The following is a 27,950-nucleotide window of genomic DNA, read 5'->3' as shown; positions in this document are numbered from 1 at the left end:
TAGAGGGCGCCACATCTCTGCCTCAAGACTGTAAATTCAACAGGAACTCTTGGAAAAATGAACAGGAAACAGTTCAGGGGAAAAAAACTCACTGAGTAAACACCCTGGGGAGGAACTCTGACTCCTGCCTTCGTCTCCGACTGATATCAAACTAACACTGAACAAGGAGAACAGAGAGAGAACTGAGCAACTAGACACTGAAACACAGACTGCTGCAGGAGGAAAAACAAGCAAATCAAAGTGAAAGTAAGTTCTGAACGTTTCTACAGGTGAGAAACTGACTTCCTGGTTTGACTTTCTGTCTGCTGTAATTTCAGCTTCACTCTGAGACAAAATGGCTTCCAGATCAGTTGATGATCTCTGCTGTCCGGTCTGTCAGGAAATATTTAAGGATCCGGTTCTTCTGTCATGTAGCCACAGCTTCTGTAAGGAGTGTCTGCAGAAATGTTGGAGCACAAGCACTGGTCATTCATGTCCAGTTTGTAGGAAAAGATCTACATCAGATGCTCCACCCTGTAATCTGGCTCTGAAGAATCTCTGTGAGTCTTTCTTACAGCAGAGAGAGCAGAGAGCTTCAGAGGGTCTCTGCTCTCTGCACTCTGAGAAACTAAAATTCTTCTGTCTGGACCATCAGCAGCTAATTTGTCTTGTCTGCAGAGATTCAGAAAAACACACCAATCACAGATTCAGACCCATCGATGAAGCTGCTCAGCAACACAAGAAGGAACTTCAGGAAACTCTGGAGCCTTTAAAGAAGAAGCTGGAGCTCAGGAAGAAAGTTCAGGAGGAGTTTGATCAGACAGCAGAACACCTGAAGGTCCAGGCCCGACACACAGAGAGGCAGATTATGGAGCAGTTTAAGCAGCTTCATCAGTTTCTAGCAGAGGAAGAGGAGGCCAGGCTGGCTGCACTGAGGGAGGAAGAGGAGCAGAAGAGAGGGATGATGAAGGAGAAGATGGAGGCTCTGAGCAGAGAGATAGCAGCTCTTTCAGACACAGTCAGAGCCACAGAGGAGGAGCTGAGAGCTGAAGACGTCTCATTCCTGCACAACTACAAGGCTGCAGTGGAAAGAGTCCAGCGCTGCCCCCTGCTGGAGGATCCACAGCTGCCCTCAGGAGCTCTGATAGACCAGGCCAAACATCTGGGCAACCTGGCCTTCAACATCTGGAGCAACATGGAGAACATGGTGACCTACACGCCTCTGGTTCTGGACCCAAACACGGCTGGTTCAGAACTCTATCTGTCTGAAGATCTGACCAATGGGAGGAGAGGAGAAAAACAGCAGCTTCCTGATAATCCAGAGAGATTTGATATTTACAACTGGTCTGTTCTGAGTTCTGATGGTTTTAACTCAGGGAACCATATCTGGGATGTTGATGTTGGAGACAGTTCATACTGGGAACTTGGTGTGTTAGAAGAGTCTGTTCAGAGGAAGAGAGACATAAAGTCTGGATTGTTATTTATATGGTTTTATTTAGGTAATTACTCAGCATGTTCTCCATCAGCTCTTCCCACATTTCTCCCAGTCCAGAAGAATCTCCAGAGGATCAGAGTGAATCTGGACTGGGACAGAGGAAAGCTGTCCTTCTCTGATCTGGATACTAACACACACATACACACCTTCACACACACCTTCACTCACAAGATGTTTCCATACTTCTACACTGATAAAACATTAAAGATCGTACCGATGAAGATCTCAGTGATCAAGCAGCAGCTCTGATGATCTCAGCATGAAGATCACAAAGTCCAAATAAAAACTTATTGATCAGATTGAAACTGTGAGTTTTAAAGAGGAAACTGGAGATGATCTGATCATCTGGAGATTCTTCATCTCTGACTTTCCAACTATTGTTTCCATTCTAGCAGAAATTAATGTCAATATGTTGAATTGAATGCTGTCTATTTGTAGCTGCTTAGTGATAAAACTGAACTACTGAATGAATCTGAAATGACCTTTTCAGTTACTTCTAAGTTTTTATTTGTGTTGCTTTGACTATTTCCCTGATCAATGCTGTGTTTAAACTTTCTATCATCACTTTTATTATTCAGTAAATACCAGAAAATACTGTGATAATAATCTAAGTCCATGTTGTCCATTGTTAATAACAGGAGATTTTAATCTGGTCTAGAGACTTTCTGTTCAGTTCAGTTCCAAACACTTTGGTTCATCAGACCTTCATAATTAAGAGATTATCATCCAGTTTGTTACTATAAAGATTTCAGAACAATGATAAACTCTACATGATGTTTGTGAAGCACCAAAAACTGAATATTGTTGCAGGAGGGCAGTGTTAATCTTTCATTTCTGATTCTTTAGTCTGAGTTTAGTTTTGGTTTTGAAACAAAACAGAGGAAGAAGTTTTGGACTTTTCATCTCTGTATCATTTGTTTTCCATTTTTAGGGAGATGATGTATGAAATAAGTGCAGAACTGCAATAAATGTTATTTCCATTCATTTCTTCTCTGAGGTTTTATTTTGGTTTCCATTTCCAGAACTTACTGTCATTTTTAGAGTCTCAGTTTGGATCCACAGCCAGCAGGGGGCGCCAAGCCAAGCTGTTCATGCAGCTTTCATGGTACTGGGATCTTTTAAACGTGTCATGCTTTTAAATCCTTCCTTTCCACATGTAGATCCTTCATTTATGGTCTATATAAAGTAGATCTGCAATGCTTTGCAGGTCTACAGACCCTCGTTTCCCTGTTCTGAGGCGTTTTAGAGCAACTCATTTGGTTTCGGTCTTTTGAAATATTAATGAGACATTTTATGCTGCGCCATGATCCAGGTCACAGCGTTCCACTCCACCCTGTTTGGACATTTTTGTAGTTTGATACAAGCCATAAAATTATCTACTGACAAGGAAACTTTTTATTCCAAAGTTTATTCAAAATGTCAACAACCATCCAGTTTGCTACCATGTTGGAGCCAGACCAGGAGAATGAAGAACCATGCATTCAAATGAACGCACCACAGTGGTGTCATTACTGCATTTACACCCTCACCATCCATACCAACTACCTACAGTACATTATGTAGTGTAGTTTAACTGCAGTGTCCATGCATATCAGATACCTTTTAAAATATTTATGCTTCCACAACATGAATGAAGTAAACAAGACCTCAACATAATTAAGGAGGTAGCTAATGGGGGCATCAAGACTGAATGCATTTGGATCACATGTTCTCCAAGATAAGAATTGTGAAAACAAAGTCAAACTACAAGTGCAAGCAGTTATAATGGGTCCCTCACCAGCCGACCAGCTGGACTCAGAGACTCATGGACAATGGAGAATGTGTCCCTGAACCAGGACTGTGAGAGGCAGAACAATAAAATCAAAGGAACATCAACCCGGAACAACAATTTACTTCTGCGACCCAAGGACAAGAACTGTGCAACACTACGTTATCCTCCATCGCTGCTAAGAACTTGTTTAGTGTTATAATTCAAGCTTATCTCTACTTGTTCAATTCTTGCCAATGTGACCAATGATGATGTTGGGTGAAAATCATTGTGGGTACTGTGGTCCGCAGTTCCATTTGTGCCTGCGGGTGGTTTCCTTTGGGACCATAGGATAATTATTTCCCGTGAACGAAAGAAGCACAGACAGGGTTTTTCAATCCTATACAGGTGGAACTGTTGGCCATGGGAGAACAATGCACTGTAATTATACATTCACTGTAAGATAAACTCGTTAACACCCTCTCCACCACATAGTGGTGTTAAAAAAGAGGATAATTTAATGTTAACTTTGGACAAAACGTTTGGCTCTTTCCTCTTTAATCTTCCGAGTCCTCGGCGAGTGGCGGCGGCGTGCACTAAAGTGAGACAACAACAAAGCGCGTTGACGTCACAGATCACAGAGTTTAATCTCATACAAAGCAATCAACAACAAAACTGCAGAGGAACAGAGATATGCATTTTTCTCATAAAAATAAAGACAGACAAGGGGAAGACAGACAAACACAAAACAAAGACAAACAAAAAGCAAAGACGCGTCTTTGGAGAGAGCTGATGTAAAAAAGGCAAAATGGTGGCCGCTCTCTGCATTTTCTCTCCTGACACGTAATCTTATACTAAGGGGGTGTATTTTCTATTTAATTTATGCACTCAAGGCGTTCCTCCTGTTGACCAACTGGAAACTCCCTTCAGCACTCAGAGAAACTTGGAACTCCCCTAATTTACATCAAAGATCCAAGGCCATCTGGCAAAACAAAGAAGCAAACCGCTGCCCTGACCCCCTGTGGCTCCCACGGTCATTCTGGGCACAGTAAAATCCTGAGATAAGACCTCACAGATACCTGTGAAATCTAAAGTCTCTGTTTCCCAAGGAAAATGCTAATTTTATGGCTGCGTGGTTTGGCCTCACAGCAGGGAGACCCCAATGAGTGATCTGCATTTTGGCCCCTGTTTGTCTGAATGCCTGCTCATCTGCTCAATCCCAAATGCTCAACAGAAAACTGTTCCAAATAAGAGTGCAGAATTTACCTTTTACACATGTCGTAAGATTGACTGTATTAAGCACTAAAAATAATCATTTTTCCTTAACAGTAGCCCTTTTGAGGTCTTCATAAAAGACCTCAATAAAAATTGATTAAGCCTTCTAATACAAAACCAAAAAAACTGTGTATTAAACTAATAAAAAGAAAAAAACTAAAAAAATAAAAATAAAAAATCCAAAAGAGTGACGTAGCCTAATTATATAACAGTGGACAGACAGCGGAGCACCTTCTCACATAGGCTGCTCCAGCTCTGCTGTCGTAGGGACAGATACAGGAAATCCTTCCTGCCACATGCCATCTCACTGTACAATAAAAGCTAAATCATTGTTCTGCACTAATCAGTCCGATTTTGCACAACTGCACTGTTACACTGAGAGGGGTGGTGTGGAAGAAAAAAAACTCCTCAAAGTTGGCTGTAGCATAAACAAAGGTGGTTTATTAGGCCTCCTTCAGCACAGCATGGCTCACAGACAAGACAAAATGACATCTTCTCAAGCTTTCTTCCCCCCCCCCCCCTTTTGGCTCAGCCAACAGTCCTCTTATATACTGTTGTCCCCACCTTCTCCATTAACTGCCCAGCCAATCAAAGTCCGGCAAACATGGGCCTTTCTATAAAAGAGCTGGGTTTGAGGCGGGCCTCCTCTTTGGTAGGTTCCAAGATGGCCGCTACAAGGACACACCCAAAAGGTAACAAACATTTCACAAACAAAAGGATCACATACACATTCTAGAATTTAAATGTTACAGAAAATATTATTGCTTCTTAACATTTACTCACTTCTTCCCCCTCTGGTTTACAAAACTCAGGTAAACGAGAAAGGTAGTCAGCAATAAGATTTCTCTTACCTGGACAATGCTGTATGGTGAACTGGTATGGCTGAAGGGCGAGGCACCAACGTAATATACGGGCATTCTGATGCTGCTTGGAATGCATCCACTTCAGAGGTCTGTGATCAGTTTGCAGAGTAAACTCTCTTCCTAGGAGATAATATTTTAAAGAGTCCAAAGCCCACTTTATTGCAAGTCCTTCCTTTTCTACTGTGGAGTACTTTTTCTCCCGGTCAAAAAGCTTTTTACTTAAGAAAAGGACAGGTTTCTCTTCACCAGCTTCTCCCTGAGCTAGCACTGCTCCAAGACCAACATTTGAAGCGTCCACTTGAACAATAAACGGCTTGGAAAAGTTAGGACTCTGTAAAACAGGAGCTTGACAAATCAGTTTCTTTAAAGATTGAAATGCATGTTCACAGTCCTCCTTCCACATAATTTTAGAAGTAGACTTTTTTGTCAACTCAGTCAGAGGGGCTGCCAAAGTTGAGAAATGGGGTATAAATCTTCTATACCACCCAACTAAGCCCAAAAATGATCTCACTTGCTTCTTTGTTTGAGGTCTGGGAATTGTTTGAATGGCTCTTACTTTTTCAAGTTGTGGCTTTATCTGTCCATGGCCAACAAGGTAGCCCAGATATGTTACTTCTTCTTGTGCCCATGCACACTTGTTCACATTCAGAGTGAGACCAGCATTCTGGATCCTTGCCATTACCACCTTTAGATGTTGTAGGTGATTCTCCCAAGTTTCACTGTAGATCACAACATCATCCAGGTAGGCGGCAGCAAACTTGGAACAGTCACTAAGAATAATGTCCATCAACCTTTGAAAGGTAGCTGGTGCTCTATGAAGACCAAATGGTAGAACCGTGTAATGAAATAAACCCATTCCTGGAATCTGAAAGGCTGTGTATTCCTTACAGGATGGATCTAAAGGCACTTGCCAGTAACCCTTACATAAATCTAATGTTGTGATGTATTTGGCTTTCCCCAGTCTTTCCAGTAGCTCGTCAATGCGTGGCATGGGATAAGAATCAAAACAGGAAATGCTGTTTAACTTTCTTAAGTCAGAACAAAAACGTAGTTGATTTGAGTCTTTTTTAGGAACCAACACAATGGGATTTGACCACTCACTTCTTGATGGCTCTATAACTCCCATTTCCAGCATCATCTGGACCTCTTTTTTCAGTGGATCCATCATTCTTTCTGGAATCCGGTAAGGCTTAAGACGAACAGGTGTTGTATCTTTCAAAGTTATTTTGTGTGTTATAATTTCAGTTCGCCCAGGTACATCTGCAAACAGGGATGGAAAAGACTGTTTAATCTCACCCAGCTGTTGCCACTGATCAGGAGTCAGATGCTTAGGAGCCTTTTCAGATTTGGTCAATTCTCTACATGGACTCATTTCAGCTTCCCCATCTTTCAACACAGCACTGTCTTCTGGCTGAACATCTTGTACCATCAGGATCTGCTTCACATCCATTTCTGGAACATTTCTTTCATGATACTCCTTTAATAGATTTACATGAAGCAGTTGCTTTGACTTTTGTTTTTCTGGACAGATAATTTCATAAGTCACTGGTCCTGCTCTTCTAACCACAGTGTAGGGTCCTTGCCATTTAGCAAGCAACTTACTTGGCCCACTGGGCAAGAGTACTAAGACTTTCTGGCCCGTCTTCAGCTCTCTTTCACGGGCACGTCTGTCGTACCATACCTTTTGCTTATGTTGAGCCTTCTCCATATGATCTTTAACTTGTTCTCTGTACTTTTCCAGGTTGTCTCTCATCTGAAGTATGTAGGAGATGATGTTTGTTGGTGAAGCCGCTTCACTGGACCCTGATGCCACTCCAGCCACCCAGTTCTCCTTCAGCATATCCAAAGGGCCTCTAACCTGTCTTCCATAAAGCAACTCAAAAGGAGAAAAACCAGTTGAGGCTTGTGGTACTTCTCTGTAAGCAAACAAAAGGAAAGGCAACCATTTATCCCAGTTTTTGCCAGCATCATCAATAAACTTTCTCAACATTTGCTTTAATGTACCATTAAATCGTTCTACCAAACCATCAGTTTCTGGATGGTATGGAGTAGTACGAATACCTTTTACACCCAGTTGATCATAAAGAGTTTTCATCACTTGTGACATGAAATTGGTACCCTGATCTGTCAGAATCTCCTTTGGGATACCAACTCTGGAGAAAAGGTCTACTAAACACCGAACAATGTGTTTAACCTGCAGAGAACGTAATGGATAAACATCTGGATATCTGGTTGCATAATCACAGATGACTAATGCATATTTATAGCCATTACTGCTCTTAGGTAAAGGACCTATGATATCCATGGCGATTCTCTCGTAAGGAACACTCATTATAGGTAATGTCTGCAACTGGGCACGGTCTGAAACTTTAGTAGGGGCCACCAACTGACAGTCATGACATGTTTTGCAGTATTCAACTACATCTTTATATAATCCTGGCCAATAAAAACGTTGGGCAACACGATTATAAGTTTTTGCCTGTCCTAAGTGCCCTGACCATGGTATAGTGTGACCCAAATGCAGAATTACTGAACGGTATTCTTTTGGCACAACAAGTCTGGGTTCATCAATGTCTGCTAGATACAAAAGTTTATCCCTTATAATGAAAGGCTCTCCTGCTAAACTTTTAAACTCAGCAGCACTCTCTTTTCCACCATCTTTATGTGCTTTTTTAAAGAGAGGTTTCTAAGATGGATCGTTTTCTTGTCTCTCTTTAAAGTTATTAGGAATTTTCCACTGGAAATCAATACATGGAGTTAATGGCAATGCAGGTTCAGGGTGTTTTGACCTGCTTTTGTTCCTATTTTTCTCCTGTCTACGCTGTCGTTTTGATTTCCTGATTTTATTTTCTACTTCATACAGATCATCATCTACATCTGGCAGAGGTTCTAAACCCTTTTTCATGGAACGTGTGGTGACAGCACAGGAATAAGCCACCGAGTTTTCTTGAACCAAACTGTCTAGAATTGGTAAATCTTCTCCTAGGATAACATCATATGCTAACTGATTCAAAACTCCAACAGTCAACATAAAAGCATGTCCTTTAACATTAATAGTGACATCAGCAGTTGGATACTCTTTCTGACATCCATGAACACAAGTAATGTTTACCGGTTTGTTAAAGTTAGGCAGTACATTACTCAACAAAGATGATTTCACCAGAGTTTGTGAGCTACCTGTGTCTGCAAGAGCTTTTACAGCTTTGCCATTTATCACCACATCAACTACATGTTTATGTGGAATCACGTCATCAGAAAGTTCATAATTATGTTCTTTGGAAGGTACCACACATAACTCTACTGACTTACTTTTTCTTAATGGACATAAAGAAGCTTTGTGACCAGGCTGCTGACAATAGTAACAAATGAGACCATACTTTAGTCCAGACTGTGTATACTTCTTACCACCCCTCTTGTCCAAATTGTCAGCATTAGTTGCACCTGGAGGTTTTACCTCCATAGACCTTGGTCTCTCAGTCTCTCTTGACTTAAAAGGTTCTCTGTGAGCAGCCAGGTAACGTTCAGCCAGGTCTGCCGCTTCTTCTCCAGTCTTTGGATTGTTCTCCTTCACCCATGTGCGGACGTCTGGTTGAAGCACACGAAGATACTGCTCCAAAATGATTGTTTCCCCAATCTCTTCTTTACTCCGACTGTCAGGCCGCATCCATCGCTTGTAGAGTCCCTTTATCCGACCGTAGGTTTCACGTACACTCTCTCCCACTGGAACACTGATGCTTCGAAACCGGAATCTGTAGGTCTCTTCTGTTACATTAAACTTAGACAACACAGCAGCTTTAATAGCGTCATAAGAGTCAGACTGGTCCTCATCCATTCCAGCATATGCCTCAAGGGCTTTTCCAGTCAATAATGTGACCACTCTAGCAGCCCATTCAGCTGGTTGCCATCCCCATGTTTTAGCAATGCGTTCAAAACGTATGAAAAAACTTTCAGGATCCTCACCCTCCTTAAAGTCAGGTATTCTCGGATCACCTCCACGGGTTGGTTCCACTCTTTGTGCTGGAGCTCCTTGTGCTATATGCCGCTGGGGCTGAGATGGAGAATGAGGTTCAGCTTGGTAATCAGAGGCTCCTTGGACTTCCTCTGTTGCAGACAGCTGAGACAGTGTCCTAGTCTCTCGCTTTGGGAAAGCTGCTTCTGTAGAAATGCCAGTCTCGATAGACAGCTCATGTTCAGCATAAACATCACTTCGCAGTTTTGGCATGTTACTGCGCAACTGTTTAATCTGATCAAACAGTATTGCTTCTGTTCGTTTAGAACGTCGCATAAATTCTCTTATTTCATCAAAGATGTCAGATTCAGAATGTTCTTTACTCACAGCACCAACTGTAGTCTGCTTAGGCCGCACAACCGGTTCAAAAATGTCTTCACCAGCCATGGCTCCTTCAGGTAATGAATCCGGTTCTGCTGGTCCTCCGCTTTGTCCTTCTTCCATCTCAGAAAGGGGGCTTTTCTTTGTCCCACGAGTTCTTCCACGTCCTACTCCTCTCATTTAGCCTGTCGTCTTCCTTCATTCACAGGCGTAAACCATCCCACTCCTGACACCACTGTTACACTGAGAGGGGTGGTGTGGAAGAAAAAAAACTCCTCAAAGTTGGCTGTAGCATAAACAAAGGTGGTTTATTAGGCCTCCTTCAGCACAGCATGGCTCACAGACAAGACAAAATGACATCTTCTCAAGCTTTCTCCCCCCCCCCCCCCCCTTTTGGCTCAGCCAACAGTCCTCTTATATACTGTTGTCCCCACCTTCTCCATTAACTGCCCAGCCAATCAAAGTCCGGCAAACATGGGCCTTTCTATAAAAGAGCTGGGTTTGAGGCGGGCCTCCTCTTTGGTAGGTTCCAAGATGGCCGCTACAAGGACACACCTAGTGATGGTGAGATGAAGCCTCATGAGGCATTGAACCACTTGAGCCAACTGGTTCGAGAAAGGGTTCATTTCTTGAGGCTTCATGTGCACACGAAACCACCTACTGGCCAGGTGTATAATCACAGCCAGCTGTATCTTAACACGTGTGATGCATTGAATTTTTGTCTATTATGGCTCTTGGGAATGACGTCACAAAAGGTGTAGGACGAAATCATTTGTCTACATAAATTATGTATACACATGTGTGTATAATAAAATATTGTTTGAATGTATTCTCTGTGTGTAATTATACCCAAAATAGTAGTGTCATGTGATATGGCATGTTGTGTAATAAAGTTTTTCTGTGACTCTAGAAAAATGGCCTGGGCTTAATCAGGCAGAGGACAGTGAAAGTGCTTGTGGAACTAGGGAGGGGTAGTGAATAGGCTAATGCTTGTGTAACTTGGATGATTTTATGCATTTTTATTAAGAAACAACAATTTCTCCACAGTTTTTGGTTTCAAACGATTTCTCTTTTTTGACACTACATGGATGAGGTGTTATTATTGTACCCCAACTCCTTGGAGCACAATAAACACCTCACCTTTACAGAAAATAAGAAACAGTGAAAAATACAGTTCCTCATAAGCAAACCTAATGCATCTGCAAATGTTCAGTTCACCTTACCTTGTTAGGGCTTATCAAATCAAAATGTTCCCACATAGGGGAAATCCTCCTCTTTCTCACCGGCTCCATCCTACTCCTATCCTGTCCTCGCGCTCCTAAATCTCCTATCTATCTGTCTGTCTGTCTGTCTGTCTGTCTGTCTGTCTGTCTGTCTGTCCGTCCGTCCGTCCGTCCGTCCGTCCGTCCGTCCGTCCGTCCGTCCGTCCGTCCGTCCGTCCGTCCGTCCGTCCGTCCGTCCGTCCGTCCGTCCGTCCTAAAGTCTCCAAACACCAAACTAACTGTCTCAAACTAAATAACCATTATCCAAACTCTGCTATCCAAACTATCAAAACTCTATCCACTCTCTCAACTGACCGCAACTCGCCTACAACAGCCCACATTTTGAATGGAGCCTGTGGGGTTTCTAAAGCTGTCAAACCCCGCGCCAAACTCTGAGCCACTTCCCGAAGCAGTCACGTGGTACAGCCGGACAGCGAGGCTTCGGACGTCATCGTTTTCGGCTCCTCCCCTAAATGAAGCAAGCCTCGATACGCGCTTTACGGAAACGCCCCCTCCATTACTCGACACACGCCTCGAAGCCTCGGCACATCAAATAACATCACTAGACACACCCAAAAGGTAACAAACATTTCACAAACAAAAGGATCACATACACATTCTAGAATTTAAATATTACAGAAAATATTATTGCTTCTTAACATGCACTATGGCACACTGCTGTAAATATATTTACATATACATATCTGCATTTTTTGAATCTTTGCAAGGACTGCTCTTAAGTTGCTTTTTATATTAACAGCATTTCATATTTTTACAATTTATAGCATTTTATTTTTTATTTTATCTACAACTACTACTCAGTGGTAGTTGTTATTGTGTCTTGTCTCTTATGCTGTAACTGCGAAGTAATTTCCCTGCTGGGATGAATAAAGTACTTCTATTCTATTAACAATATATTGAATAAGCTTGTAATTGTGTTATCTACATTAACATTTTATCTTCACTGGTTCATAAGTAGACTTCTACCCATACAATTCTCTTTAAGAAAATCATTCCTAATTAGAAAATAAGTGTACTTATTTTAGGGGGGATATGTAGAGGAATATAATTATATTAATAGTTAAAAATTATGTTGCTTGGTGGGTTCGCACTAAGATATGTTTTAACCTAAAAGAAATGTATTGTGTCAAATGGACTGGGTCAATCTGAAGAAGCGGAAATACTCTTTCTGGAGTTGTTTTTTACTGAGGAAATCTGGCGCCATGAAAGGTCAATCTGACTTGGCCTCCCAACTTCTCTGGCGTGCAAAGCCAAAGAGAGACGGAAAGAATGTCTGGGAAATAAACTGTTTGGATAGATAAGAATAATAATTGGCTTGTTTAGCACTTTTGAAACAGAGCAGATGTTGGAGATCAATAGGTCTGAATATGCCCACAGAAACTCCAATACACACTCATTTAAAAGCTGATGGAGTTCTTACGTAAGGACACACGTCAAACACGGGCAGTAATGCTGTTGGTCAAAACTTACCAACTTACACCAGTGAAAATGAGATTCTATAAAACAGAATGACTCTAAGAATACGGAGAGATTTGGGGGAGTTTTGACTTTGTACTGTAAGATGATCTGTGGAACAATGTAATAAATCTCCACCCGCCATGGCCTGCAGCAAAAGGACTCGTCTCTGAGTATTATTTCTTATCTATAAATATAATTAAGAGTTAAGACCTTTTTCAATCCTACACTTGTCATTTATGCTCGATTTTTTCCTGCTGGTCTGTTGAAGTATAAATGCAGAAAACATTAAACATTAACAGCATTTAAAGTCGATGCTTGATTTGGTGTTATTCTGAGAAAGAAGCTCAGATTCTTCCCAAACATTGCAGAATGACTACGGCTGCTGTGTTCCACCACTGGGAGCCATTTATTTATGATCGTGGAAGGATTGTGGAAGATGCAGACATTTGTGTTAAACACAAACTTGTGAAAAACCAGAGTGAAGCTTTTGAAGATGTGGCCAGAGAGCATGAAATGTTGAGAACAATTTAATGAAAGCATCCTGAAAATTTGAGCTCATGTGGATGAACGTGTGATTGTTTGGGGTTTTTTAAAGTTTGGAGGTCAGGTGAAGCATTTGTCACATTTTTGAAAATAACACCTCCCCCACTTTAACCAACCATGTTAAAAATGTCAGCTAAGACCTATGGCCTGGAGGTTTGTGCAAAGTTTGGCAAACATCTGATGTGTGGTTTTTGCGCAGCATATTTCACAATTTTACAGCGTCACCTAGTGGTGGATATTGACAAGAACTAGCTAGACATGGTCGATGTGTTTGTAGTTGCTGGTATGAAGGAAATTGTGAGATTTTTTAAGATTCCAAAATTACGGCCAACTTAATGTTTAGCTTCGTGTGTAGCCATTTTTAATTAGCTGTTACGTTCTAATCGGGCAAAAAGTAAAAAAATCTGCCACACTAACGTTTTCTGTTTCTTCTTTAGCGTATATTGTGCTGGTTTCATTGGGCTCAGAACTGATCCTTGGGGCCCAGATTGGTTTTGGCTGATGCAATCTTTGTGCTTCTCTGCTGAAAAATATTAGAGCACCGACATTTTTTGCGCTGTGGCTCATCTGTTGAATAATCTTTCTAAGAAGCTTTGCCCATATCAATTTTGTTAATGTGACTTCTAGTTTTGGAGTTATGAGCTGAAACACACATTTCTTACCACAGCGCCACCTGCAGGTGAATGTGGCTGAATTTTTGTATCTGAGAAGTGGGGTGGGTACTTAACCCACACCAAATACAAGTTGTAATAAGTTTCAAGAGGTAGTCTGCATAAGAATATCAGCAGAGAAACATAATAATAATAAGAAGAATGAAAAACGTAGTAAAACCAAAAGGGTTCGCTGGGAGCAGGGAAACTGCCAGGCCTCGTATTGGCCGTCCGCTCACTTCCACGGCTTGGAACCCGAATAATTATATCCAAAACATGCAGCACCGTTATATCCTCCAGGGAGGAAGCTAAAAGCTAGCACAGTGCTAAAAGAAACCGAAGGCTCAATGCTACCATCACAACGATGACCAGGACACCATCATGACGCCACGCGGTGAACCGCAGCTTACCGCTTTGCTGTGTTCCTTGTTTCAGTAAACAGAAGCAACTGATGCCTCAATCAGACAAAGTCTTTCACAAAATCCTTCTTGATACCAAAATGGACAAACCTCACTGATGTGGGAAAATTCCTGAGAAAAATAAAATGTAACCAGACACTTTAAAAGCCTCTGATGCCGGGGGGCGATGTGAGGAATCCTGAGTGTTGATACGAGCTACAACCAAACATTTTGACTTGTTCAACTGAACTTGGACTACAAGTTCAGTTCTGCCAAACCTGAGGGAAAAAAATGAGGATTCACTAAACTGGTTAGCTGGAAGTCATGACCATTTTTAGAAGTTCAAGAGCAAATGCAGCGACATCATAACCAAGAAACATTAAATAAACTGAAAAATATAACAAAACAATATAAAGGCTGAAAAAAGAAAATGTAGCTCCAACTTTAAAAAAAGTTTAAGTTGTTACATGCAATTAAATTAAGCTTATTAAATGTATTTTATTTATATTTGACATGACAAATTAATAAACTTAATAAATTGGATACATTTGATTACTTGTAACAGATTATTTTTTAAAGTTAGATCACCTGTGTAGTTTTTTCAGTAAATGTACTGTATGCTGTATTTGGACGCGGTTGCATGGCAACAGTGGCCAGGTGTAGGTTTACCTGTAACCTGAGCCGGATCTCTTATTGTTGGTTTCAGTGAAACAACCAGAGAACAACAGAAGAAGAGACTCTGAACTGAGACCTCCAGATCTCAGCAGGTGAGTTTTATCCTGATTATGGTTTTATGAATCAAACTTTTCTCTGTCTGTAAAACCTGCATCATGATGGGAAGTTATTTGGCAGCTTTTAGTGCCTCCTAGCGGACAAAAGGCGTCATTACATCTAGATTTACCGTTTTGCTACAAACGCAAACAGAAGGAATTCCAGGATTAAAGGACTAATGTCCCAGCAAGATCTAGAGCAGAGGTGTCCAAAGTGTGGCCGTGGGGCCATTTACGGCCCTTGGAACAGTTCTGAGTGGCCCTTGATCACAGTCCAGGAAGTTGGTGGAGATTTAAAAACAATATTGGGGTGAATTGCAACACAAAGTATTCATCCAGGTTTTTACTTTGAATTAATTTTCCTTTAATAGGAAACTGAGTCACAAAAAACAGTTTCCTTTCCTTTGTTAGGGAAATGAAATGAAACTGCTGAGCAGTCTTCAACCACTTCAAAATAAGAGCATGGACATAAACTTCTAACTACTTCAGATGTCAAACTTTATTCAACTGAAAGTTTACAAAACTGTACAAAAGTTTACAAAAGTAAATTAGCGCTTTAGAATTTATCCAAAAGCTAATGCTAAAGCTAAGTGTGCTAAAGGTGTTCAAAGTTAGCTGTGCTATTAGCGCAGTAGAGGAAGTGTTTCCATCACTGGACTTGACTAAAGGGTTTACTGTGTTATGATTGTATCCTTGGTTTGTATTTATTATTGGAATCTCCAGAATCATAACTTTCTAAATATTCAAGGATCCTTGAATCCTTGAATGGAAAGATTGTTGCAACAAAAAGGACACGCCTCCTTGCTATTTTCTGCCTGCTGGACATAGAAGCGCTAATGAGTTAATCACTAACTGCACAGGTACAAATATGGGACATTAACTGGGGAAAAGCAGCTTATGTCCAAAGAAAGTTTGACCAACCTTTGAAAACCCAACTGCACTGTTGATGTTTGGCCCTGATGTGATGAGACATCGTCTGCTGCTCAGCGTCGTCAGAGGGAAGCTGTATCTGTTTGGAGGATCCTCCAGTCCTGGAGCCTCCGAATGCCTCCCAGGCGTCTACAGCTTCGACGTCGGTGAGGCCAGTGCCCCATCGCCTCCTTCCCTCCTGGTTTGGTCTTTAGCTTCACGTCTCTCGGCGTTCTGATGACGTTCCATGTTCTCTGCAGTGTCTTTGGCCTGGGAATGCCTGTCAGCCGGCGGCGTGGCTCCCAGGGTTCTCCGGTCCGGCTCTGCTGCCGCTGGAGACAACATCTACATGTACGGAGGGCGGCTGGAGGGCGAGCCAACCGACGACCTCCTGGTCTTCAACACAGGTTAAAAACTCATCCTGAATCATTTCTGTCCAGAGAAAATGAAGCATGTTGGACTGAAGTCTGGAACCTGACTTTGTTTCAGTGTCTGTCACCTGGACTCCGGTTAAAACCAGCGGATCGCTTCCTCCTACCCTGTGAGACTCAATCAGATCAAATCACATTGATCCACTTTAATCACTGAGTCACATCCTGGATATTCATATCGTCTGTTTCTGCCTCTCCAGATGGGGGCAGAGTTTCACTCAGGCTGGAGATCAGCTCTTCATGTTTGGAGGTTACAGAGCAGGAGGAACGTTTTGTAAGGACCTTTATGCTCTGAACACAGGTAAACTTTGGCTCAGGTTGGGATCCACTTTGAAGCAACACATCATGACACAATATGTGTTTATTTTAAACGTCTTCAACTCAATAAATAAATATGAAAATGTTGATTCTGATTTCATTACAGTAATGTTAAAATCAGCGATACAATACCTGAAAGTATCAAAACTTTTTAAGATTCAAAGAATCCCCATGTAAAAACCAGTTTTTAGGGATTTCTAACCAACTCTCCCAGTTTTTGAGACTAAATTCAGACTAAGAAACCAAAAGGAAACCTTTGTGCTCCAAGCTCTGGTTAGTTAGGGAGTCTCTTTGTGTTTTCAGAGAAGCTGCAGTGGCAGAAATGGGAGGTGAAGGGAGAATCTCCTCCAGTCTGTAGTGGACAGACACTGACTGCACACCATGACAAGGTACACACACACACGCACACCCCCACACACACACACACACACGCACACACACACACTGAAGAGGTGAACTGTGAACTGGTGTAGAGACACTATTAAACTGCTGAAGAAAAAGTTCTTTAGGGTTTGAAATGTTTCTTTTTTTTCATTTCTCATGTTTCATCATGTTTATATGACAATAATGTTCTGGTCAGGCACAAAAAGGGAAAATGTATGGAAAGCAGTTAAAAAATATCCAAATAAAACCCCTGAAGTATTTTGAGAAATGTGAAGAACTACAGATTAAGACGACTTATTGATTGCATTGATTGATTTATTGATAAGATATTGGATTGGTTGGTTTGTTTAATTACTGGTTGTTTTTACGGACGGACGGACGGACGGACGGACGGACGGATGTTTCCTCAACCAAACTGATCGGACCACATTTCCCAGCATTCACTGCAATGAAGGCTAAAACTAACCTCTGCAGTAAAACTCAGAGCATAACAACTGTAGTGTTGGATGTAGAAACAGATGGATGTCTTGTTGGATGGAGAAACAGGTGGATGTCTTGTTGGATGGAGAAACAGATGGATGTCTTGTTGGATGGAGAAACAGGTGGATGTCTTGTTGGATGGAGAAACAGGTGGATGTCTTGTTGGATGGAGAAACAGGTGGATGTCTTGTTGGAAGGAGAAACAGATGGATGTCTTGTTGGATGGAGAAACAGATGGATCTCTTGTTGGATGGAGGAACAGGTGGATGTCTTGTTGGACGGAGAAACAGGTGGATGTCTTGTTGGATGGAGAAACAGATGGATGTCTTGTTGGATGGAGGAACAGGTGGATGTCTTGTTGGACGGAGAAACAGGTGGATGTCTTGTTGGATGGAGAAACAGATGGATGTCTTGTTGGATGGAGGAACAGGTGGATGTCTTGTTGGACGGAGAAACAGGTGGATGTCTTGTTGGAAGGAGAAACAGGTGGATGTCTTGTTGGATGGAGAAACAGATGGATGTCTTGTTGGACGGAGAAACAGATGGATGTCTTGTTGGATGGAGAAACAGATGGATGTCTTGTTGGATGGAGAAACAGGTGGATGTCTTGTTGGACGGAGAAACAGATGGATGTCTTGTTGGAAGGAGAAACAGATGGATGTCTTGTTGGATGGAGAAACAGATGGATGTCTTGTTGGACGGAGAAACAGATGGATGTCTTGTTGGACGGAGAAACAGATGGATGTCTTGTTGGACGGAGAAACAGATGGATGTCTTGTTGGACGGAGAAACAGATGGATGTCTTGTTGGACGGAGAAACAGATGGATGTCTTGTTGGATGGAGAAACAGATGGATGTCTTGTTGGATGGAGAAACAGGTGGATGTCTTGTTGGATGGAGAAACAGATGGATGTCTTGTTGGATGGAGAAACAGATGGATGTCTTGTTGGATGGAGAAACAGGTGGATGTCTTGTTGGATGGAGAAACAGGTGGATGTCTTGTTGGATGGAGAAACAGGTGGATGTCCTGTTGGATGGAGAAACAGGTGGATGTCTTGTTGGATGGAGAAACAGATGGATGTCTTGTTGGATGGAGAAACAGATGGATGTCTTGTTGGATGGAGAAAGGAAGCTAAAGGACTGAATGTAACCTGGAAACAGTCAGAGTTGTGCTGAACCAGAGACCTGGGAGCCTTGGACTGGTCCTCTGACATCATTTCAAATCTCAGTGAGCCTGATCACCGAACAAGTAGGAAAAACAGCTTCATTATTTAATATGTTGGTTAAATAAATAACTCAGCCATCCTTGTTTCATGTATTTAATTAATGTCTTTCACTGAAGAGTTGCTGATTGTTTGCTGTGAATAATGTTGATCTTTGTCATTTTTGATGCTTTAATGCTGTGATCTGTTTGATTTGTCTCTTAAAGTTTGAACAACATACTAAAATGAAGCTGCTTTCATATCTGCATTCCTCTCTTCCTCTTTCTCTCTTTCGCTCCATTTTAATAATTTTTTTTCTTGCACACAAAAAGCCCTGAAGTCACGTTTCCTTGTCTAGCTTAAAGCTAGTCCAGAGCATATGTTACATTTATGGCTCATGGAAAATGAAAATCACAGTTTGTGGCATATTTGAAAATTTTGATTCCCAACAGATGGACAGACGGTTGGTTGACTGGTTGGTCAATTTGTTGGTTCTGTGATTGGCTGGTTGGTTTGACTAGCTGGTTCTATAATTGACATGTTGACTGGTTGGTTGGTTGGTTTTATGATTAGCTGGCTTGGTGGTTGGTTGACTGTTAGCTTTAGCTTTACTATTAAAAACCAAGTACACCTCGCTGCAGCAAACAGAATGGGGCGGGGTCGGACAACTGTCAGTCTCATACCTTATATGGAAATGGTGGGGACGGACCACTGTCCGTCTCATACCTTATATGGAAATGGGACTATTTCATTCCGGAAATGAAGGGGGCGCTAGTGACACTATTTCCTGTACCGATCGTGTTATAATAATTATACTAATAATAACGTATTTTATTTGACAACGCCTTTTAAAACACCCAAGAACACTTTCAACATTAAAAATACAAATTAAATAGTAAAAAAATGGCTACAAAACGTGATATGTCACGTGGTATGTCTGTCACGTGGTAAGTCACTTTTTTATTTCCAAATCTTTGTTAAACCTTTATTTAAAATTATATTAGTAACAAACAATCTAGAATAAGCAATAAGGAAACATTATGGAGATGTATTTATCTATCCTTACACCCAATCTATCTCAAACAAAAGTAATAAAACATGAATCAAATCAATATTTTGGAGACAAATGTACATTACATTAAGAGCACATTTATCCATCCATTAATTATCATGATTGATCCCTATAGTGGGGTCATGAGGGCTGCTGACCCTGGACAGATCGCCAGTCCGTCGCAGATTAAGAAAACAGATATAAACAAATGAAGTTCAAATAATATATTTTGATGTTGTGAATGGTACTCTTAAAATAAATAAGTTAAAATCTAAAATATAATAGCCTCTGGCTTATTAAATAAGAACTAGATGGAAAAGAGGTTTGGTCTGTAAAACATTTAGTCAATAATTTTGGCCAACTTAGTACGTCCATTCACAGAGCACTTTTGTTGTTTATTTGCCAAATATTTTTCTTATTATTCACATTGTGAATATAATTTACAAACAAACCAAAGGACTTTTGAACTTCTAACAAAAGTCATTTATCCATCCATTAATTAGTTCAGAAAACTAGAATATTTTTGGTTGCAGGTGACCTGGCTCAGCTGTTATCATTGTTTACCATAATGTCTCATTGGAAACTTTTGCTATAAGGACTCCAGTTCAACCAGTAAACTGATTGGTGTCCCACTATTCCATTTATAAATTCCATATCAATTCTATCAATTGCAATCGATTCATAAAATAAAGCCCTTAAATATCCAATTGTTGCAAAACCCAAAGAGATTAATTAAAACTTTAAATGTAGCTTCAGCCTGGAAAGACTCACACAGAAAGTAGGTTTTAGAAAGTTTATTTGACAAGAAATAATCTTTGGGGCTCGGACCCCGGCAGTAGACACTGCGCTGGTAACTGCCAGAGAGAATGATCTTTTTTCTATATAAAAACCTTTTTGAATAAAGTCACTGGTTACATAAATTAAACCAGTGTGTAAATTCTAACTATAACTGTCTTCATCTCAGCTGCTCAGCCAATCACCTGATCATGTGTCTCCATCCCGGCCTAACGGCGCTGGGCTCATCTCCTCCACCCTTTATAAAGTCCGGCTTGATGTGTGCAACTGCTCCTCATCTGAGCTATCATCACCTCCACCCCGACTACACCTTCGCTCTGCTCGTTTAATCTTGTTTGTATCTGAACAATATGTTTCTGTATGTGCTTGCTTTATTACAAAAAAACCCCAAGTTGATTCTGACTGTTAAAACATAAACAACTTGGCTGTATGTCAGGTTTGTAAAAAAATTTGTATTGATTCCAGTCATTGTTCAAAATGTATAGGAAACATTGTATTTACACATATAAAATATTGCAAGTTATTAGCTTTGCTTGCATTTAAAATTTTTAAAACAAGGTTATCCTATTGTTAAATAACGCTGTTACAATATATTTACAACTACTTTATTGGTTCTACTCTCTCCAACAAATTACAGCCACAATGTAACTTTGTGTGGAAACGGCACCATTTCTATGAAAACTAAATAATGCAAATCAACTGAGCTACAACAAAAGGAACATTCAAAAATGTAAATAATATTGAAAGAACACATTATTAAAAAGGATGACTGCACAAGTCAAAAGGCAAATATTATTTAGCAGAAATGATTTAAAATGGCATGTCACAAAAAAAAACAAACAATGTGTGACAACTGAAATGTGTGAAAGACAGAGGAAAGCAACTAATATTCTCCTTGCATTCAGTATTGACAGTCAGTGCAGTGTCCAGGTCGGCCATCACAGTAGTAACCAGGGTACTCTCCTCGTCTTCCATCACCGGTGAAGCCCACAGTCTTTATATCACCGGTGGCAGGAAAAACACGTTACAACCGCAAAAGGAATCCGGTTTTCTGCCTTGAATGTTTTTTGAAAATTTGCCCCAGTTGATCTCACCTGTTAATGAAAAATCGATTTCATGTAGTTAAAATCTAATTTCACATGTTTTGGGTAAAAAAAGTCAAAGGTCCTTACCATCCAGCCAAGCAAAGTGAGTCTTCTTCCTGAAAACTGGCTCAGACACAACGGCTTGAAAGGTCTTGCAGGTCAATGCCAAGGTGAGGTAAGCTGAGTCTCCCTGTGCTGGTATCACCTCCTGGAGAACAGCTTCAAGAACATTCAGAGGCATCTGAAAAAAAAACAAAAAAACAAACAAAATAAAAAATCACATTGCACATTATGATCAGTAAAACAGTAGTTAATAACAGCCATTTCACCAAATACTTTGTTACTCTTACTTGTGTAGTTTATTGCAGTTACTTACTAAAACTATATTGAAGTTGTGCTACTCGTCATTAGAGTATCACATCTGGGTACTACACCCACCTATAATGGCTGCTGTTAGTTTATAAAATATATTAGACTTTCCAGAAATTTAACATTGGTGTACAAAACATATTTAAAAAAGATCAACCTTTAAAAATAAAAGAGAAACACTAGAAAACTGGTATGTAAAAAATATTTTATATTTTTCAAGTGTAGTTATACATACCGTTATGTTGAACCATAGCAGTTTGTGCTAAATGGTTCTGTAGCTTGTATGAGCAAAGGGAACAGCAGTATTTATGTTCATGTTGCAAATAGATACGTGGATCTGTATAATGAAAATAAAATAAAGTTTGAGCATAAAATACATTTCTCAATTATACATGTTATCTACTTTTCTATTTTTATCTAATGGTGCCCTGCGGGATAATAATTAGCTATGCTACATGCTAAAATTAGCCTTCCCCTGTATGAATTACGAATTTCACTAGTTCTTAATTATATTTTCAACCTAATCTAGAAAAGCGTATTGATTTACTATGTGAAAAAATTTAAGAAGGTAAAGATACCTTTTGTTGACTTTGTGAGTTTTGCATTGTTGATCGTGTGCCGAACACCAGTCGAAGAACCTCTCAAACTTCTTTCTTTCTTCTTCTGTTCCTCTTAACTCCGCGTCTTGAGGTATTTATACTAGTGATTATGAAAATAGCGCCCCCTTCATTTCCGGAATGCAATAGTCCCATTTCCAAATAAGGTATGGGACTGACGGAAAGGTCCGTCCCCGCCCCTTTCTGTTTGCTGCAGCGAGGTCCTTCTCTTAAAAACCACCTAGATTAGCATGAAATAACTGAAGCAACAGTTTGACTTTCCTTCTCTAAAATCTTCATCCATCAATAATTCAGTCGGCTTTAATAATGAATAATGTCTGTGTCGCTGTTTGCCAGCATAAATGGCAGAAGTTCATCAATAGTGGGCGTTTCTTCTACTGTAGTAGATTTTATTTCTATTTACTTAATTTATATTCTGAGATATATTTATTGTTTGCATTTACAGTATTTTGTGTAATATTTAAAAATTAACATTTTAAGCCTCAGTATGAAAAAACATTTCAGATTCTAAAAACAATTTTTTGAAAGAAGGAAAATTTTACTCAACACCAAACATTACCTTCACCTCCAGTGCTGTAGTTTTTCTGAAACTGCAGGTTGACTGTAAATCCTCTAGAGGGCGCCACATCTCTGCCTCAAGACTGAAATTCCAACAGGAACTCTTGGAAAAAATGAACAGGAAACAGTTGAGAGAGAAAAACTCACTGAGTAAACACCCTGAGGATGACCTTTGACTCCTGCCTTCGTCTCCGATTGAAATCAAACTAACACTGAACAAGGAGAACAGAGAGAGAACTGAGCAACTAGACACTGAAACACAGACTGCTGCAGGAGGAAAAACAAGACAATCAAAGTCAAAGTAAGTTCAGAAAGTTTCTACAGGAGAGAAACTGACTTCCTGGTTTGACTTTCTGTCTGCTGTGATTTCAGCTTCACTCTGAGACAAAATGGCTTCCAGATCAGACGATGATCTCTGCTGTCCGGTCTGTCTGGAAATATTTAAGGATCCGGTTCTTCTGTCATGTAGCCACAGCTTCTGTAAGGAGTGTCTGCAGAAATATTGGAGAGAGAAACCAGGAAGAGAGTGTCCAGTTTGTAAAAGGAGATCTTCTAAAAATCAGCCACCTTTAAATCTGGCTCTGAAGAATCTCTGTGAGTCTTTCTTACAGCAGAGAGAGCAGAGAGCTTCAGAGGATCTCTGCTCTCTGCACTCTGAGAAACTCAAACTCTTCTGTCTGGACCATCAGCAGCCAGTGTGTCTCGTCTGCAGAGATTCAGAAAAACACACCAAGCACAGATTCAGACCCATCAATGAAACTGCTCAGCAACACAAGAAGAACCTTCAGGAAACTCTGGAGCCTTTAAAGAAGAAGCTGGAGCTCAGGAAGAAAGTTCAGGAGGAGTTTGATCAGACAGCAGAACACCTGAAGGTCCAGGCCCGACACACAGAGAGGCAGATTATGGAGCAGTTTAAGCAGCTTCATCAGTTTCTAGCAGAGGAAGAGGAGGCCAGGCTGGCTGCACTGAGGGAGGAAGAGGAGCAGAAGAGAGGGATGATGAAGGAGAAGATGGAGGCTCTAAGCAGAGAGATAGCAGCTCTTTCAGACACAGTCAGAGCCACAGAGGAGGAGCTGAGAGCTGAAGACGTCTCATTCCTGCACAACTACAAGGCTGCAGTGGAAAGAGTCCAGCGCTGCCCCCTGCTGGAGGATCCACAGCTGCCCTCAGGAGCTCTGATAGACCAGGCCAAACATCTGGGCAACCTGGCCTTCAACATCTGGAGCAACATGGAGAACATGGTGACCTACACTCCTCTGGTTCTGGACCCAAACACGGCTGGTCCAGGACTCCATCTGTCTGAAAATCTGACCAGTGGGAGGAAAGGAGAGAAACAGCAACTTCCTGATAATCCAGAGAGATTTGATATTTACTGGTGCTGGTCTGTTCTGAGTTCTGATGGTTTTAACTCAGGGAACCACAGCTGGGATGTTGATGTTGGAGACAGTAAAGACTGGAGCCTTGGTGTGTTAGAAGAGTCTGTTCAGAGGAAGGGAATCATAGAGTCTGGATTGTTGTTTATAAATAATTACTCAGCATATTCTCCACCAGCTCCTCCCACTCGTCTCTCAGTCCAGAAGAAACTCCAGAGGATCAGAGTGAATCTGGACTGGGACAGAGGAAAGCTGTCCTTCTCTGATCTGGATACTAACACACACATACACACCTTCACACACACCTTCACTCACAAGATGTTTCCATACTTCAACACTAATAAAACATTAAAGATCGTACCGATGAAGATCTCAGTGATCAAGCAGCAGCTCTGATGATCTCAGCATGAAGATCACAAAGTCCAAATAAAAACTTATTGATCAGATTGAAACTGTGAGTTTTAAAGAGGAAACTGGAGATGATCTGATCATCTGGAGATTCTTCATCTCTGACTTTCCAACTATTGTTTCCATTCTAGCAGAAATTAATGTCAATGTTGTTGTTGCGCAACACCCCCCCCCCCCCTTCTGTCTCTACTGTCTCACTCTCTGCTTCCTCTTCTGAGAGGGGAGATGTGCTACCAGCTCTCCTTCTAACGGGTTAATTGAGTTTCCTAAATCTGCTGGGATTTACCCTGCCCAGAACTGAAGTAAACTCTGTTTAAGCTGGTTTCGAGAAACGATTCGCCTGGTTTTCTGACGGCCTACATCCAGGTGTCCCACCCTTCTTCCCCCTGTGAATTAGCCAGACTGAGCAGCCTACAGCCAACTAGTTTCACAGAGCACACCTGTTAACGGTCGCTCCTTCTCTATTTTACAACTTGCATTTGTTATTGAACCAGGTAGGTTTTAGTGACTCGGGCGAGTCCCAAGGATGACGTTTTAAATTTGGGCTACCAGCAACCTATAAAACATTTTCCACTTCTTCCTCTCCAGAATCAAACATCACAGCTATTTTACAACCATCAAAGAACTTTAAGGTGACTCATTAACTGAATGTCCACAACATCTTTTAGATTTTCTTTATGCTAAATATTTTATTAGTAAGGCAGTTTTGCAAGGGTCAGTACAGCTTAATTCAGTAGCAGAAATAATCAAATAAGTAAAATCAATCATCTAGTCTATCTTTCCCTACTGCTGACTGAGAACTAAAAAAAAGAGAACCTTTGAGAGAGACGGACGGAGTTTGACGTTTCGAACCCCAGACCTGGCTTGATGATGAAGAAGGTGCTGCAGCAGGAGGAAGATGTTGATCGGCGAAGGCAGGAATCTCTGTGATGATTGAAGATGAAGAAGGTGCTGCAGCAGGAGGAGGAAGTTGATCGATGAAGGCCAGGATCTCCGCAGGTCTGATGATCTTCTTCTCCGCATGGATGGTGAGGTCACACAGGACTTGGTGCTGGCAGGAAAAAAGGCACCAGTTCTTCTTCTTTGTCTTTGCCTTTGTCTTCATCTTTGTCTTTGGGGTCTGAACCCAGCCGATGAGAGAAGTGCGATTTGAAGCCACAGGTTGTGGGCCTGACGGGTTGGTCCTCATGGCAGGACAGTCTTCGGCTCCGTGGCCCCGGCTCTTCTTCAGCTGCAGAGTTCTTTGTCCATGTCTTGGCTCGAAGCTGCCCGGAGGATCCAACGAAAGGTTCCTCTTTTGCACCCACCTTATATAGGGTTTATCCACCCTTTTGGTGCGTTTTCATTGGCTAGTACTGTTGCTGTGCTTGTTTGTCTCGGGGTTGCTCAACCTCCTGTCCATTGCCTGCACAACCTTTTACCTAAATAAGGCGTTGATCATCTCTGCTCTCCTGTTAGTTCCCCTTTTTCCCTTAACCGTTCACCTTTCACCTACCATCTACCTCCAACATATCAGTGATGTTTAATTGCAGTTACACCTTTTACACCATTTCAAGTTCAATGTCAAAATCACATTTATATCACATTTATTTTCTTTAGCTTCTCTGATTTAGCATTCATTTATAATTTTATAACCATAACTTATATCACATTTATTTTCTTCAGCTTCTCTGATTTATCATTCATTTATGATTTTATAACCATAACTTATTAGTTACTCTTATTATGATCTTAATGTGAGTTATTACAGATGTTTTTCTGAAAAGAAACCAAGAATAATACATGATTCTAATTATTTGATGCCAAAGTTACAGTTACTTGTTTTTCTTGTAAGTGTTCTCACAAATGTACGTGTAAATATTATTACAAGTAAACCAATATTAATATAAGTATTTTACTTTGAATCTTATCAAATTACCAAAATGTTTAGATTTAATTCTTTAAAACTTTCATGCTTTAAAATAAGAAATAGTCTCAGCTATATTTATAAATCTGCAGGCTGGAAACTAACTTCCTCTTTTTCCAGGAAACCTGCTTTTCCTGTTTAATGACTCTCTCTGTCTGACTATGATTTCTTATGATTAGATAGAAAAAAGTAGAATTAAAGCAAAGTTTGCTTTAGACAAAAACAACACACACAACCAGATTTATTTTATTGACACTTAAGTCTACTGCTGGGCCTAGATGTCACTTGAGTGATTCCTTTTAAAGATAACTTTATTTATTATTACTGTTAAACTTAAATCTCCAGCATGGGGAAGTGGGATGAGCTCGGATTTTCTTGACACCCCCTCCACGAGGTCAGACCTTTCACATGCTGGGAGTCCATCACCCTCCTGCAGTTCGCCGTCCTCATCCCCTGGAAAGAGAAGAGGTTCGTCTGGGATGTGAAGATGCAGATTCTTCATCCTCAGTTGTCACAGAGGGCTCAGTGTAGTCATCAAAACTCCACTTCTCTTGACACCCCCTCCTTGGAGTTTTGATTTCCCCCATGAGGTGATGAATGTCGAAGAAAACTTGGATCGCTCTGATTCTTCTACAAGAACCTTCGCTGGATGAACTGTCGGTTCTTCAGGATGTGGGATGGTTCTTTAGGGAAGATGGGCTGAGACAGAAGGCCTAAAAAAAAAAAAAAAATTCTGGCTGTTCAGCAGAGCAAAGCAAAAAGCATAAGCATCATGACGCTTTATACGTAATCATGATCCTTTTCCATTTTAATCCATCAGGTTGTGACAGGAGTTCTTCTTTAGCATAGTCCAATTTCTTCACGGCCCTCCCAGTCCAAAGCCTTGAAGTTGTTCTTTGAACGGCAACCTTCCTGTAATAGTGGCCAGTCTACTGTAGGATGGCATGGTGCTTGATTCTCTGGCCATCTTCTCGTAATGTTCTGGTTTGCTGTAGCTAAGAACTGGCTTGAGCACTGCTTCCTCATGGACCCCTTTCTTCATCAGTAGTACTGTGTTGAAGTTCAGTACTTACTTTACAAAATCTCGGGTGTTGAATCTCAGCTTGATCACCGTAGTTGCAGGCCGATCTTGAGCTTTAATCCAAACTCTCTGCCCTGTTTTCAGTGACACTTCGAGCTGCAACTTCCCTTTTCCTTCTGAGCAAAAAGGAGAAGTGTCTTCGCCTCCCTGCTTTCTGTGACGTGAACGGAGTTCCTCTGCAGGGGAATACCT

At 41.0% G+C, this 27,950-nt stretch overlaps 2 protein-coding genes and 1 long non-coding RNA gene across 6 annotated transcripts in view; 2 read left to right on the top strand and 1 right to left on the bottom strand.

The window, feature by feature from the left end:
* The window catches only part of LOC116723912 (nuclear factor 7, brain-like), a 153,432-nt gene extending 150,974 nt beyond the window's left edge, over nt 1-2,458 (top strand). For 2 of the 3 annotated variants that reach the window (XM_032569139.1, XM_032569140.1), the window contains exon 2: nt 318-2,458. In XM_032569139.1, coding sequence (XP_032425030.1) covers nt 335-1,723 — 1,389 coding nt within the window. In that variant the 5' untranslated portion in view covers nt 318-334 and the 3' untranslated portion in view covers nt 1,724-2,458. Of the gene's footprint in view, nt 1-115; nt 247-317 lie in introns of those variants that run through there. The other variant, XM_032569138.1, reaches the window with a different exon arrangement.
* Nucleotides 201-24,916, top strand: LOC116723923 (nuclear factor 7, brain-like). Of its 2 annotated transcripts, none has more exons than XM_032569155.1 (2): nt 201-246; nt 23,363-24,916. In XM_032569155.1, exon 2 carries the CDS (start codon nt 23,380-23,382, stop codon nt 24,757-24,759), a length of 1,380 nt encoding a protein of 459 aa, XP_032425046.1. In that variant the 5' UTR covers nt 201-246; nt 23,363-23,379; the 3' UTR covers nt 24,760-24,916. The 2 variants fall into 2 exon arrangements, with proteins under 2 accessions (XP_032425046.1, XP_032425045.1); XM_032569154.1 differs by lacking the exon at nt 201-246 and adding an exon at nt 23,145-23,291.
* On the bottom strand, nt 21,555-22,477 carry LOC116723932 (uncharacterized). Its single transcript, XR_004340071.1, has 3 exons — nt 22,394-22,477; nt 22,051-22,152; nt 21,555-21,687 (listed from the first exon to the last, which is right to left on the bottom strand). It is a non-coding gene; the product is annotated as an uncharacterized LOC116723932 (long non-coding RNA).
* Nucleotides 24,917-27,950: the final 3,034 nt, after the last annotated feature.

This window comes from Xiphophorus hellerii, chromosome 8 (assembly GCF_003331165.1).
Source record: "Xiphophorus hellerii strain 12219 chromosome 8, Xiphophorus_hellerii-4.1, whole genome shotgun sequence".
NCBI classification, from domain to species: domain Eukaryota; kingdom Metazoa; phylum Chordata; class Actinopteri; order Cyprinodontiformes; family Poeciliidae; genus Xiphophorus; species Xiphophorus hellerii.
This window is presented reverse-complemented; position numbering and strand designations above follow the sequence as displayed.